The sequence below is a fragment of the Balaenoptera ricei genome, chromosome 20 (genome assembly GCF_028023285.1).
Source record: "Balaenoptera ricei isolate mBalRic1 chromosome 20, mBalRic1.hap2, whole genome shotgun sequence".
Taxonomy (NCBI): Eukaryota; Metazoa; Chordata; class Mammalia; order Artiodactyla; family Balaenopteridae; genus Balaenoptera; species Balaenoptera ricei.
Genome location: NC_082658.1, coordinates 14,501,564 through 14,515,686, shown reverse-complemented (window position 1 = coordinate 14,515,686; position 14,123 = coordinate 14,501,564). Strand labels below are relative to the sequence as shown.

At 43.9% G+C, this 14,123-nt stretch overlaps 3 protein-coding genes across 16 annotated transcripts in view; 1 reads left to right on the top strand and 2 right to left on the bottom strand.

Moving 5' to 3' along the window:
- The window catches only part of POLG2 (DNA polymerase gamma 2, accessory subunit), a 77,382-nt gene extending 74,040 nt beyond the window's left edge, over positions 1-3,342 (bottom strand). For 9 of the 11 annotated variants that reach the window (XR_009499696.1, XR_009499695.1, XM_059908354.1 and 6 more), the window contains exon 1: positions 2,703-3,342. Coding sequence is in view for 9 of the 11 variants with exons in the window: in XM_059908354.1 (XP_059764337.1) it covers positions 2,703-3,264 (562 nt within the window). In the remaining 2 variants the exon portion in view is untranslated. Of the gene's footprint in view, positions 1-382; positions 477-498; positions 649-2,218; positions 2,298-2,702 lie in introns of those variants that run through there. The other 2 variants (XM_059908359.1, XM_059908360.1) reach the window with 2 other exon arrangements.
- Positions 3,343-4,534: 1,192 nt separating this feature from the next.
- DDX5 (DEAD-box helicase 5) lies at positions 4,535-13,383 on the bottom strand. Of its 4 annotated transcripts, none has more exons than XM_059908837.1 (14): positions 13,286-13,383; positions 12,538-12,716; positions 11,183-11,348; positions 10,744-10,840; positions 10,523-10,656; positions 10,340-10,405; positions 9,950-10,091; positions 9,709-9,869; positions 9,448-9,620; positions 8,719-8,829; positions 8,420-8,481; positions 8,272-8,331; positions 6,789-7,013; positions 4,535-6,591 (listed from the first exon to the last, which is right to left on the bottom strand). In XM_059908837.1, exons 2-14 carry the CDS (start codon positions 12,579-12,581, stop codon positions 6,188-6,190), a joined length of 1,845 nt encoding a protein of 614 aa, XP_059764820.1. In that variant the 5' UTR covers positions 12,582-12,716; positions 13,286-13,383; the 3' UTR covers positions 4,535-6,187. The 4 variants fall into 4 exon arrangements, with proteins under 4 accessions (XP_059764820.1, XP_059764819.1, XP_059764822.1 ...); XM_059908836.1 differs by lacking the exon at positions 13,286-13,383 and adding an exon at positions 13,028-13,146; XM_059908839.1 differs by lacking the exon at positions 13,286-13,383 and having other exon boundaries at positions 12,538-12,789.
- Positions 13,299-14,123, top strand: part of CEP95 (centrosomal protein 95) — a 65,075-nt gene continuing 64,250 nt past the window's right edge. Inside the window, exon 1 of the mRNA XM_059908835.1 lies at positions 13,299-13,651. Coding sequence (XP_059764818.1) covers positions 13,633-13,651 — 19 coding nt within the window. The 5' untranslated portion in view covers positions 13,299-13,632. The remainder of the gene's footprint in view (positions 13,652-14,123) is intronic.

The following is a 14,123-nucleotide window of genomic DNA, read 5'->3' as shown; positions in this document are numbered from 1 at the left end:
CCTTGCTTGAATTAATTATTATACCAAGGATTACAAAATCATAAAAAGGTGATTTTTCTATCCTATCTTTCCTTCTACATTTATTGCATAGCTCCTATAAAAACAAACTCTTTTCAACTCCTCTTTCTACCAGCAGCCTCAATTACTTAATTTTTTGTTTAACACTGTGGATTCGATTTTTAATTTTATTTAATGTGTTCTGATCCCGTTACCATCAATATTTATTTTAATGTTCAATTTGTCCCAAACTTAGCCAGTGGGAGTCTCCTTCAAGCCAGCATCTACGTCCTTTTAACATAAACCCACTAGTCTTCTACTAATTCTTTGCTTTCTAGCACCATAAACTGTGCCAAAGTCACTTTGTACTGTCCCTGCCCCATACCTGGAATGAGCCATTTCTCCAAGCACTGGTTCCTTTAGAAACCAAACTCTGGGTACTAGGTGTGCTCATTGCTATTGTCATCGCTTCTGGGCCCCTTCAATGAAGAAAGTTAGGAAATTTGTATTTTTTAAAAATCATGAATTCATACTAATAGTCAATTCAAATTTAACATTACAAAGTTTATCCTTGCCTTTTTTTACATCTTTTCTCTTTCAGTGAAAATCTTGGTTCCTAATAAATCTATCCATTGGTCTATTTGCTTTATCCTACATGTGAAACAGCTTCAGAATTATAATTCCAACATTTCTACTTACAATAAATCAATAAAATAAAGTTCAAGATTTCTTTGTAGTTCTTTATGCACTTAGATTATATCCCACTAAATGATAACACTGTGTTCAAAAGTTACTTGATTTGAGATTTCCACTTCTGGTAATAGTAGACAAGCTTGCTGATAACAAGAAAAACTGGTCAAGAAACTGAAAAAAAGAATCTGTTTAAAGACACAGGAGAGCCGTCAGGGCAGTAAGGACTTGAGGGTCCAAGATTTGGAGAGAAAGTAAGAACAGAGGTGAACCCAACATTTAGTGCTGCTTTTCCAATCTGAAGTAGGAGAACTAAGAAGCTGAAATGCTGAGCAGAGCTTCCTGACATCGTATGGGGCTAGGAAGCACAAAAATTGTAGTTCGAGGCTCTTACGGAGGAGGGGCCCTGGAAAACACCCCAGCCTTTCACTAGGCACACTCAAAGGGCTACACTCTAGGAGTAGAGGTGAAGCAAAAAGACTGAAACCCAGCCTCAATACACTTAATCCCGGATTGTATTAAGAAGATATGCCCTAGCTGCCTGCCAAAAGCAAAAGTAAACCCTCCCAGGTAAAAGAAAACAACGCCACCCAGAGCCTCAATTTATCTCTACAATTACCACACAAATTACCTAGAAAATCGAAAGTCCAAATGACCAAAAGCCCGGAGGTAAGACTAATAGAAACCGACATATCTGAGTTATCAGATATAGACTTTTAAATGCGATTAATGTGTTCAAGAAAGTTGACAACAAGATGCTGGGGGATGAGTCTAACATATGTGTAATTAATCACAGAAGGACAGAGGAAAGAATGGGGCAGTAACAATATTTGGAGACATAATGGCTGAGAAATTTTAAAAACCGTTCGTAAGTAGAGCCTACCACAATAGCTCAAACATGAAATAAAGAGGGTAAGGGCATTGGGCATAGAAAGAAATGGCAAACTGGTACTCAGAAGCTAAAAACACTAGACAACCAAAACTTTGGCAAGTAAGTGGATTTAAGTTTCTTAAAGGCAAGAAAATGTCCGGCACATCAATAAATGCTTTGATGAATCTAAGAGAGCTATGTTTCATTTTCTAATAGGGAAGAAAAGATTGATTTGTTTTGGGACATGGTAATGAGCAGTGATTTAACTTCCCCAAAGTAAAATCATCATGGAATAATTAAAGTAGTACAAATCAAAATTGTCACGTTTACTCACCAGTTTGTTTGCTTTATTTTATTAAGGAAATCTTTAAAAGTTTACAATATAGGTACCAATTTTCAGAGAACCATGGACACTAGTTATTTTAAATTACTTCCTAGTACCACTTAATAAAAAATGGCAAGGATAGCATTTTGCAAAGATGAGATGCTGTGGCAGCAAGTCTGTCCTGTAAAAATTCTGAATTTTTTTTTCCAGAATCTCTGCTATCATGATCTATTTGACTTTGAAGGCATATTGTGCCCTACAAATTTCTATGTATTCACTCAAGAATCGCTTATAAAACTTGATTAGTCCTATTATTCTGCCAATTCAAAAGTTACCTTAAGGGCTCTTCAAACAACAGACTGTGTAGATCAGTTTTCGGTAAGAAAAACTGAGGGAGGGCATTTTCTTGTTGCTCTAGAAAAACGAGCTCTCGATTAGCCTATAGTGTGTAAAAAAAAGAAAACTATAGAAGTATTTATAAATATTTTAGTAACAATAAACTAATGATTCAAACACACGATTTAATTTAGGTCCTAATTCTAGGGCCGCTCAATAAACTCCAAAATTCTAGGGTTGCCTTGTGAAACTGAGAGCTTTACTAGAGCCTTGGGCCGGATTCTTTAAGGAACAATAACGATCCCATGAACCAGTTTTCTCCAAGGCAGCAACACTGTCAACAAACCCAACTACTTCAAGAAGACTGAGAACCAGATAATTTCCTTTTCACGTGAACACAGGGCCAGCTGCAATTTGGGAAATCGAGCGAGTCTGCCTTTCCACCCCGACACCTATTTTGAAGCATGAAATCGTGAAGCATACCGTGAAGAAGGTTCTCCCGTAGTTTCCCAGAAGTTTTCAGTAAGTTCTCAAGAAATGCTCCTAGCTGTTCCTTACTCAGCTCTTTGTCTTGCAAGATTTCGCGTAGCGTTTCTGCAGAAACTAACCTGAAGGCACTGTCCCCGGGCAGCGAAGGGCCTGGTTCACGGTGGAGGGCGTCTACCGGGAAGACCTGCTCCCTGAACACCACCACCGAGGACCACCATTCCGCCGCCAGGTTCTTCCGCAACTCTATGCCCAAGGGGCCAAGGCCGGGGTGGCACCCGCTCAGAAGAGAATCTCGACTAAGCTGTCGCTTGGTGCCACTGAGGAAACGCCTTTTCTGACAGATCTCTACCAGCGCCTCGCTCTCCTCGCCGCCAGACTCGGGGCCTTCTCTCGGCTCGCTCACCGGGGGCAGCTCCGCGTGCGACCTCAAGGGCCCTACGAAGGAGCCGCTCCCTCCCGTCAACTGCTCCGGCTGCCCCCCATCTACTCGACTATACCCAGACAACAGGCACCTGCAGACTTTCCGGCCGGCCCTGACGGCTGCACCGGAGCGCATCGCCCTCGGGAGTGAAAAGTGCAGTCTCCTATGAGAGGCTGATCCCGAAACACCGCCACAACCGGGAGTAGGGGGGCCACCTGCGCAGGCGCGACGGAAGTGAGCGTGCGCGCTCCCGGCCCCACCAACGGAAGTACGTCACTGCGTTCCGGCTGCTGCCGCCACCGCCGCGTGCCTATCCCACTCAAGGCGAACTTAGGCCTCTTCTTATTTCCGTCACGTCCGGCTCCCTCTACTTGTTCTTTTTGCCTTCAACACCGATAAAGATCATTCCCATCTACTTTTCGCTATCCCGCTGTTGCCACTATTGAGTCAGCTTTACCTTCCTTTTTTTTCGCGAATGAGACATCAGAATACTTCGGTGTCTACAAACTACCATTTAAATACACCTTCTCAGACTTAAGTGTTCACGAAGACAAACCTTGGTTCCAAGTTGTACTCCTTAATGGTAGTTTAGAGACCCACGCCTCGCGTGCATCGCTAGTAAAATGCTGCCGCTGTCCTGCCTGCCCTCTCCTGGGAGTGCGCGTGGGGCTGTGATGGGAAAGGAGTATAGTCCCTTTACATATTGGTGCTAAAAGAGATGCCCTGGGCCAGCAGCACCTGCATCACCTGGAAACGTTGCTTAAAAAACAAACTGCTGAAAAGGGCCCAGCAATATTTAAACTCTCCAGGTTAATGTGGAGGCACACTGACAACCAACCACTCACGTACATAAAGTTGTTCTACCAGAGTACCCTTCAAAAATAACTTGTGAAAACCTGCTTAAAACGGAGATCCAGGATTACAGAGCGGACTTGTGGCTTTACAGCTCCATTTTAACACTTATAGCCCTTAAGAAAACTGCCCCAATAGTGGAAAGTGTAACAGCCCAGATGGAGGAAAATGGTTGATTCCAAAAGCCATGATTTCCACTTCCAGCTTTCCTTAAAGTGGCTAGGGAAACCTTGAAAGATCAACCCAGGTGCAAAGAACAAACTATTCCCACCGGACTACCAGGAAGAAACAGTTTACATAGAGGGTAGCAGCTTAGCAATGAACAGAATATGCTAAGTTAAAATTCATCACATTTAAGGTGGTGTAGGACAGGTTCAGAAAATCATTCCATACAAGAACATGTGAAAATTTGTTTAAAAAAAAAGATGCTAGTAAAAAAAACAGTATTGCTGGAAAGCAATTATATTAACTGCAAAGCTAGGTAACATTTATGTGCGTTTTCCACACCCCAGAAACACACGAGAGGCCTAAACGCAAATAAATAAAAGAGAGAACGGGGAGAAAAATCACATTTATTAGTTAAGACAACCACAGGCTGGACACAACACACATGCTAAAAAGTGGACTGTCTTTTAAAACTTACTTCAAAAGGTAAATAGTTAAATATTTTCCACAGCCCCACAATCATTTAAGTGTTTACAAATTAAAAGGCCCACGTTAGACACTGAACAGTAAAAGATGTAATAAATACTCCAACCTACCCCAAAAGCTTCTTGTAAAAGTCATAATTTGACTAATCATGCTATTGAAAACTGTTCAATTACTAGTCTGAACCAGTTTTCAATGTATTAGTCCTAAAAATACCACTCATTATCCTGCCCCAGGAAAATTCTAGTTGTGTTACATTTTAGACATAAGGCATTAACACCAATTAAAGCCTCACTTTAATAATCAGTATTTAAATGAAGTCTCATAAAGACCTTTTCTCTTCTTGCAAAAAAACACCTATGCCAGGGCTGCTGGGAAGACATTCAGGTCTTACTTCTAGCCATTACTGAAAGGAAGTATTAAGGTTGGTGAGCCAAAGTTAAACCTAAAGCTACCCACTGGATCTTTTTAGCAATAAACCCACATTGACCCTAACAGAAGGACCTACATCATAGTCTCCGTGCTTTGGTAACATGGCTTTCCTCTAGGTTAACCATTAATTTTGAGGATTTTTTTCCTAATGTTCATTTGAACATAAATACACCTTACATTTTGAGTTCCCTGAATTACTGGACATTCATGACTCCCAGTGTGACTACAGTTAAGAGTCCCGGGAAGCCTGTGAAAACGAGCATCTCTCTACACTACCTACACTAAGAACACTGAAAACAAATTCAAACTTAGCTCTTGGCCAACCATCTTCAAGAGTGTAGTCTTTTCAGCTTTGTTCCATATTTCAGTTAATTCGTAACACTGCCAGGAGCACAAATATAACCTCTTCAAAAATAAGTTATTTGGAGATTTTTCAAATTATAAATTTTGCAAAAGGAACAAAAGTCATCCATGTTCTCACACTAAGCAGTCTGAGGGTGGGGCTATACAGTTATTTCCTGTATGTTTTAGTCTCTCATTTCACCACTCTGCCAACAGACTATTAAATGACTCACCTGATGTTGAGAAGTACAGAGCTTTTATGCAATCTAGCCTAGAGTTGTTAATCAACCTAAATCAATCGCATTTTAATCCTTGAAATAGGAATAGATCACAGTAAGAAGGGCCTTCTGATCTTCCCACTTCCCAAAACGAAACTATAGAAAGGAGCACTCAATTTATTTTTATGATTAAAAAAACAGACCATCTAAGCCAAGTTTTACATGACATTATATATGTAAAATAAAGTACCATTTCCACTTAATTCAGTCTTCAAATATTTTTTATTGGAAGGCCATGCATTGCCTTCATTTATTGTATTTCAAATCACTGTACATTTACTTTTGTGAAAACACTGCCTGCATTTTCTAGTACAAAAAAAACCTAAAAATTGTTTCAGGAATGTAGAGAAATATCCAACTTAAATAGCGAAAAAGTGCACCATAATTACTGCTGCACTGCAGTCATTTCTGCATTTCCCATGTTTCTTAAATAACTATCTTGTCTGATAACACACGATATAAAGAGCAATTATGAAAAACAGACATTTACATATACTTCTAAAGTCTTATTGAGAATATCCTGTTGGCATTGGATAACCAATCATAGGCGCAGCTGCAGTAGCAGGATATGCATATGCCTGTTGGTTCATACCATTGTGCATATTTGGAACATTACTTCCATATTGCTGAGTGCTGTCATAACCATTCTGGTAAGTCCCTGTTGGATTACCAGTCCTAAAACTGGTCTGTATACCAGCAGACACAAAATTACTTCCAAAGCTCCCATTGGTGTAATTTGCAGCACTGTAAACACCATTTTGAGTTTTTGCCCCAAAATCTCTCTTAAGCAGACTAGAGTAACCTCGGTCATAATTTTCCCTGTCTCTAAATGTATTAAATCCACCCCTTTTGCCCGCAGAGTATCTGTCCCGACGGTCATCCTTCATGCCTCCTCTACCCCTGGAACGACCTGTCAAGAAAAAAATTGCAGACCTGATTATTTCCATGGCATAAATCATTACTAAGAATTAGGTCTATCTGTGAAATATTTTCTCAACTCCGTTCTGCACGCAAGATTTTACTCACCCGCCAATACCATTTAAATTGATTTGTAGGCAATTAGGTGACCCCAAACCACCGACATTTCTTATCAAAGGTTGGTCTTACCTGAACCTCTGTCTTCGACCAACTGAAGCAATTTGGGATTAATTGCTTGATTAGCTTCACGAAGCACAGAGATAAGGTCGCTCACTTGCTTTATGTTATTAGGTGTAAAGAAAGTGTATGCTGTGCCTGTTTTGGTACTGCGAGCAGTTCTTCCAATTCGATGAATATAATCCTCTGAGGAGTTAGGGTAGTCATAATTGATGACAAATTTCACATCTTCCACATCTGTAAGGTGTTGCAGTGTGGCAAAATAGCAATGTACGGAGTTTTGCACACCACAACAGCCAGACCAAAAATAAAAAGTTAGACAATTGTATTCCCAAGAAGGTATGGGCTGCAAAAAATACAGTTAAAATGGTTATCCATTCCCTGTAGGAATACCATTGAGGTTGGGCGGGGTGGGGGGGGGGGGAGAAAAAAAGAAAAAGCACACGTCATCCTTATGCCTCATTACCCACCCAATGATGGAGCCTGTCAAAAGGACGTGTGTATTCCCTAACACATTCCCAAATTAACAATCCCCTTACAGATCATCAAGTGACATCTGAATGCTTCTGCGCAGTAGGGCCACTATTAAAGGTTCACAGCAACCTCCTCATGTGCTCTCGTTTTGAGGACCTTTCAACAAAAATATACATGGTCCTTTGCATTACACACATATCAGAAGTTCAAAATTCTGGCCACACTGCTTGTCTTGCCAAGACCTTACAACCGCAGCTGCAAGAAAAACATACCTGTCCCCCAAAAGTTGTTTTTATGCACTGTGTCTCGTCTAGGCAAGCGCTTCCAAGAAGCCAGGATTCACTTGAGAATGTGTCTCTCTCTGGCAGGTCTCGACATGACGACTACTGTGCAGGTGAGGGAGGAACTTTCAAAGCACTGCTTTCTTTTCCCACTAAGTGTGAGAAGTTGCTCCTGCTCTAGAGCTTATGTGCCAGTACTCACCAATTTGTAAAAGGCTTAGTACCTTTTAAAGCTGCTCTCTCCATTTCAAACTTGAACAAAAATTTCATTGAACATTGAAGTTTGGAAATATTTCTTCGACATTTCAGCAAACTCACTGAAACTCAAAGACCCACAGATCACAGTAAACAGTTTGAAACAATGCTGTACCATGGCAGTCATGCAAAGCATGGGACAGAAGAAATACCACGGCAGTGAACTGTGAGGATAACTTCCATTTTTTTCCCCCGGAGAGAACAGTTTACGGGGCAGAGGTGGTATGTTCTGCCTTTTGAAGATTACTGGCACACTTTCAGCTTTTCACCTCTCTAATCGACTGGAAGCAGCCAGCCGATCACTAGTCCTCCATCCCCCTCGAGTCCTCCGATTGTCATGCCTAGGCCTTGCCACAAAGACTGCACCTTTATATGAAAAAAACTTAGAAAAAATGCAGAGGTTAAAGAAAGCAATAAACTTTCTTTAAAAAAGTTATGTGGAGATCTTCTGAGAAACCAAGCCATGAATTCGAGTTTGTACTAACCTAGCCCTCTGGAGGCCACATCTGTAGCAATCAGAATAGGAGCCTTTCCATGTTTGAATTCTGCAAAAAAACAAAAGGCACACATATAATTACTGACGTGAATGGGATTCTAGGTTTGGGGGGGGGGAACTTCACTTGAAATACTTACCATTTAGAACCCAGTCACGCTCCTGCTGACTCTTGTCACCATGGATACCCATGGCAGGCCACCTAAATTAAAGGAAAGTTACGTTAGTAGTCACATTTAAAACCTCATAGATTTTAATCAAGTGCTAAACTATTTTTGGTTATAGACCCTTTTAATTTCACTTGAAATACTGTATATACAGTCTTACCTATACTACCAGATTATTCCTTTGAAACTCAAATCTACCACTGATTAAAGTTTGCCCTTCCCCTACACTCAGCTCTAATAAATATCTGCTTCAATGGAAGAGGCCCACATACCCATCTCTCCTCATTTTTCTAGTGAGTTCATCACATCTTCTTTTGGTTTCAACGAAAACAATGGTTTTATTCTCCTTCTCACTCATGATCTCTTCCATTAAACGAATAAGCCTTAAAGGAAACAAAAAACTGTGAATTCTAAAAGAAGTCCACGGTTATGATGAGCAAAACACTAACTTTAACCTACATGGCTACAAGTTAAAAAGAAAACACCTGCTTAACCTTTCAAATAGTTCTACCTTTGGTCCTTAAATAAACCACAAGAATCTTTTTTCTATAAGAGTGCTATATTAAAACGGTGATAGCCAACAAGTACCTGAATGAAGGAAGCAAGACAATTTTCAGAGTGACTGACAGACTAATTTCAAGTTAACAGATTCCACCCAACTGAAAGTCACTTTTAAGATAACATTTGGGGGCTTCCTTGGTGGTGCAGTGGTTGAGAATCTGCCTGCCAATGCAGCGGACACGGGTTCAAGCCCTGGTCTGGGAAGATCCCACATGCCACAGAGCAACTAGGCCGGTGAGCCGCAACTACTGAGCCTGTGCTCCCAACAAGAGAGGCCGCGATAGTGAGAGGCCCGCGCACCGCGCTGAAGAGTGGTCCCCGCTCGCTGCAACTGGAGAAAGCCCTCGCACAGAAACGAAGACCCAACACAGCCAAAAATAAATAAATTAAAAAAAAATAACATTTTAAACAATTTGTGAAGCTTTTATAGTCAAACTTACTTTTCATCCTTTTCTACGTCATGACACACATCCACAATCTGAAGAATGTTGTGATTTGCACTCAGTTCTAGTGCACCAATGTTTATATGAATATAGTCTTTCAAGAAATCTTCAGCAAGCTGTCTTACTTCTTTTGGCCAAGTAGCACTCCACATTAGGGTTTGCCTATCAGGCTAAAGATTTTTGGATTAAAAAATGCACTGTATTCTAAGAATGGATTTAGAGCTAAATTTGAAGAGAACACATTTGAAGGGCACTTACTCTTATCTGATCCACAATCTTCCTTATTTGGGGTTCGAATCCCATATCAAGCATTCTATCTGCTTCATCAAGGACAAGGTAGGTGGTTCTTCTTAGATTGGTTTTCCCACATTCTAAGAAGTCAATCAGTCTTCCAGGTGTTGCAATACAGATCTCCACACCTTCAATTAAACACACAAATGCAACCATGACATCTAAAACTTTCAGCATCACCAGTGACAAATAAAACCTTGTTACATACCTCTCTCCAAATCACGTATCTGTGGTCCCTTGGGAGCACCACCATAAATACAAGTGGACTTCAAGCGACATGCTCTACAGTATTCAGCAGCTACTTGCTGTACCTGTTGGGCCAGTTCCCGAGTTGGTGCCAGCACCAAGCACTATGGAAAGAGAAAGTGGAACACCTTTAGCAGAATCCTGGATTCTAGTTTTAGAGTGACAATTTATTAGTGTTACACACTGGCAGATGATTTACTTTGTCAATACCCAAAGCAACTTTGTCTCTAGGTAAACCGGGTAAGGTCACTAATATCTCTATATAAAACCACCACAAATTGACTTTTGCTATATATTCTACAAATTTCTACACTTCTAACCAAAAACTGATAGAATATATATGTAAACTTACAATAGGCCCATCACCTCTCTCTAGAAATGGCTGATGATTGATGTGGACAATGGCAGGCAGCAAATACTATTCAGGGAGAAAGCAAACAACAAAAGTTATATTCAAATACTTCTGGTTTCTTTTAATTCCCAACCCATTTTCTCTAGCACATGTCACATAACTTGAAAGTTCTCCCAAACTTACAGACAATGTCTTCCCAGATCCAGTTTGTGCTACCCCAACCATATCCAATCCACTTAGAGCAACTGGCCATCCCTGAGCTTGAATAGCTGTAGGTTCAGTAAAGTTCTGCCTTGCAATCACATCCATGACGTTTGCTGTAATTATTGACAGCAATTAAAAATAAGTAATGCCAAGAAAAAAAAATTAAAAAGAAGAAAAAAGTGGGGAAAACTAGCACTTACCAGGGAAGTTCGCTTCATAAAAATTCAGTACTGGCTTTGGACAGTTGTGACCTCTGACTGTAATTTCCTTGCTTCTTCTGTATGTCTCTACCTCTTGCTACAAAACAAATCATAAAAATCCAGTGAAATCTCCTGACAACTCCCGCTAACTAAAAATAAATCCCTGAATTTATAATTATCTACTTTAAGATGACCTTCAAAAATTTGGATCCACATACAGAAAACTGCATGTAGTACAAGAACCACCTATTATATTACACTCAACTCTTCCACGTAAAAGTCAACATCCCATGTCTCCAAAAGTGAGAAACACCTCTTCCCCAACTACTTACTTGGAAAACATGAGTTTCCCAAAATTTGCAAGAAATTTCTAGTCAGATTTTGATTCACTGAAAAGTCAATGAGTTATAACCTGATGAAGCCACATGAAATTACTCACTGCTGTACGCCTAGCCAAATCAGGGTGTTCCTGATAAAAATTCTTCTCAAATTTGGGCAGCTCATCAAGATTCCACTTCTTTTTAACCAGTTTCTCCCCAGGGTTTCCAAACTTCTTTCCAGATAAGGGCCCTGCCCTACTTCCTCCAAATCGAGGGGCACCAAACCTAAAATTTAAAAAAAAAAAAAAAAGTTGTATTTTCAACATGTACAGACTTACCTACCATCCCTGAGCACATGCTAAAGATCAATGAAAGATTGGAGATGGAAGACCCAGCTGTCCTTAGCGATAGTCATTCTTTCAAAAGCCACAATAAGCACCGCATCTCCCTCATTTCACGTTGTGCGAAGTCCACACCACTGAAGCCAAATCAAGAGCCCGGGATTTACCAGGTTGGAAACTGGCTGCCCGAGCACTAGTTCCGATTACAAGGATAGACAACAGCTGGTTGCTACTAATCTTTTCCACAAGACTAAAAATTGTCTAAGAACGACAATAAAGAAAGAAGAAAACAGCTTAATAGTGACGCTATTTACCAGCCGTCCTCAAGCATAAGAGCTTTGGTTTTAATGGATATCGGAACAACACAGGCAGAGAAAGCAGAACAAGGAAGGTGGTCTCGGAGACAATCATGCAAGCCAATCGAGTTGGGGGGATCCCGCAGTAAGACTCCCGACCGAGAAACCGAAATTATATAACGCAAAGAAAAAGAGGAGGAGGAGCTGGAGACTACCGGGGGAGGAGTCCCGACCCGGGCGGAGTCGGCCGGGCGGCGTTCCCGCTGGGGCGGCGCTTCCCCCTTTGTCTCGCATTTCTCTCTGCGCCACATTTTCTCGACGCTGCCATTTTGAGCTCCTCCGCCGGGCGGGGTAACAAAGGCGCCGCCGCCATGTCCGCCGCCGGCATTTTCTACCCACGGCTCAGCCACATGGCCGACTCCCGAGGTGCCTCCTGCCCCCGCCGCATTAACGGCTTCGGAGGCGGCCCCCTCGGCACCCACAGAATCCCTGAGGCCCCTAAAACTCCTCCCGAAACGCTGCACCTAAGAGCGGCGACTTTGCCTCGAAGCACTGTGCTTTCCTTCCCTAAAAATGCGCTCCTCGAAATTCTCCCAACAGCCGCTAAATCATCGAGGCCGCGATGCCCCCCTCCCACACAAAAGGCGATCTTAAGAGTCGTTAACAGAAAACTCCCAGTTCTGGACAAATATCAAAATGGCGCAAACCTTCTTCAATGAAGAAGGCCCAAGAATAAGCTGAATAAGGCGAGTTTCCACCGCCACCCCGCCCCCCGCAACCCTCATCGGCCTCCCATCCCCCACCCGCCGGGCCTGACAGGTCGGTTCCCACACTCACCCTCGATCCCGGCCGCGGTCTCGGTCACTCGAATAACCCGACATGGCGTCAATGGTTGCGGTTGGCGGGGAGCGAAGCGAAGAGAATCGAGTGCGGCGAGTCGCTGGAAGTGGCTCCGGCGACGGCGAAGCCTTGCGGGGGCGGCAGCAACGGACGGACGGCGATGACAAGAACCGATGCTGCCGACAAAAGACCGGTGGAAATGAATGAGGTGCCGGCGGCGTCCCGGCAGCCGGTTTTATAGCCTGGACCGCCTCCTCCGCCGCAGAGAATGCTGGGAGCCGCTCTATGACCTAATCACTCCGCCCCTGCGCAGAGGCCGCAACGCCAGCCGGCGTTCCGGCATCCGCCATGTTCTCGCCCCTCCCCCCGCGGCCCCTCCCTCAGCGTCGCCCGTTTTTCGCCCCTTACAAGGGTGGGCCCACCCGGCCACCCGGCCACCCGGCCACCCACCACTGGGGTGCCTCAGTTTGCACTCTTTTGACTTCACCTTTTTCTCGTCTTTCACACTTCAAGGAAGCCACTGCGCCCTTTTCCAGGTACAGCCCAGACAATAAAATGGCCAGGCGAACCCGCTCTGTCCACTTGGAGATGTTTACGTCTCCAGAGAGCTTTCAAGCCCATAACCAACCAAAGCGAGAAGGCGGAGCCTGACATTGTCACGTGGCTGCCCCCTCCCCCCGGGTGAGCGGGCCGCACTACTTCCCCAGTTGGCTTCGGCGGAGGAGTACAAGACAGAATAGCTCACCGGAAGTGCTGTGCTAATGCCCTCGGGAGATCGGCCTGGGCTGCTGGGTGACCCGGTCTGTCAAACCCACCCACCCGAGATCCCCTTAGCGGGATCTGGCCGGTGGAGAATAGTATCTAGATCCCGCAAACGGCCGCCTCGGCACGTGCTGCGAAAGGAAGTGCTCCCTTGGTGACCAATCAGCAGCGAGAAGCCGTTTTAACGTCCCTCCCTCTTCCACCCCTCCTTCACGGCCCTTTCGTTAGGTTCTTCCTTCTGTCACCGCTGGGTTTGCGCCGTGAGGCCCGCCCAGGACACCGTCCCGCGCGCGCCCGGCTGGGAGTCCGGCGAGGACCTGCCTCCGCGACATGGCCTGCTCAGAGGCTGGTGAGTCTCGGCCTTGAGCCCCGGTTGTGTGTGGACTGAAGCCGTACAGTCCAAGTCCTCGAACGCTCCTGCCCATCTTATCTTGAGGCCTCGGGCGGGTCTGGGCTGCCGGTGGGGCTCGTGACAGACACCCCGTTGTAGTCGGCGGGTTTTCTGAATCGGGTCTATCAGCCCCGCTCCCTGGCCCCTTCGAAGCGGTCGAGCCTGGTTTGGGGGCGGGGGGAGAGAAGGGCCCTGCGGCGAGGCCCGCAGCACGCCCGCCTCTTGGCTGCAAAAACGGACGGTCAGAAAGTGTCCTTCCCCGGACAGCTGTTTCTCTGGGGAATGTGCCCTCTGCTCTTGCATTGTGGGGATTGAGGCCGTACGTGCATCTGTTTTGAACTTCTGAGGACTGGCATTGTAAATATCTGTTGATGCCTCTTCCAAAGTAGAATAGTGGTGGACTTTTCTCTTCAGTGCTTTCTAGAGTTAA

Coding starts and splice junctions, on each gene's coding strand:
- DDX5 (XM_059908837.1), bottom strand. CDS start 12,581: ATGTCGGGTTATTCGAGTGACCGAGACCGCGGCCGGGATCGAGG. Junction 8,332..8,419: donor GCGTGACTGGGTTCTAAATG/GTAAGTATTTCA, acceptor GTTTTTTTGCAG/AATTCAAACATGGAAAGGCT. Junction 6,592..6,788: donor GGTCGAAGACAGAGGTTCAG/GTAAGACCAACC, acceptor TTTTCTTGACAG/GTCGTTCCAGGGGTAGAGGA.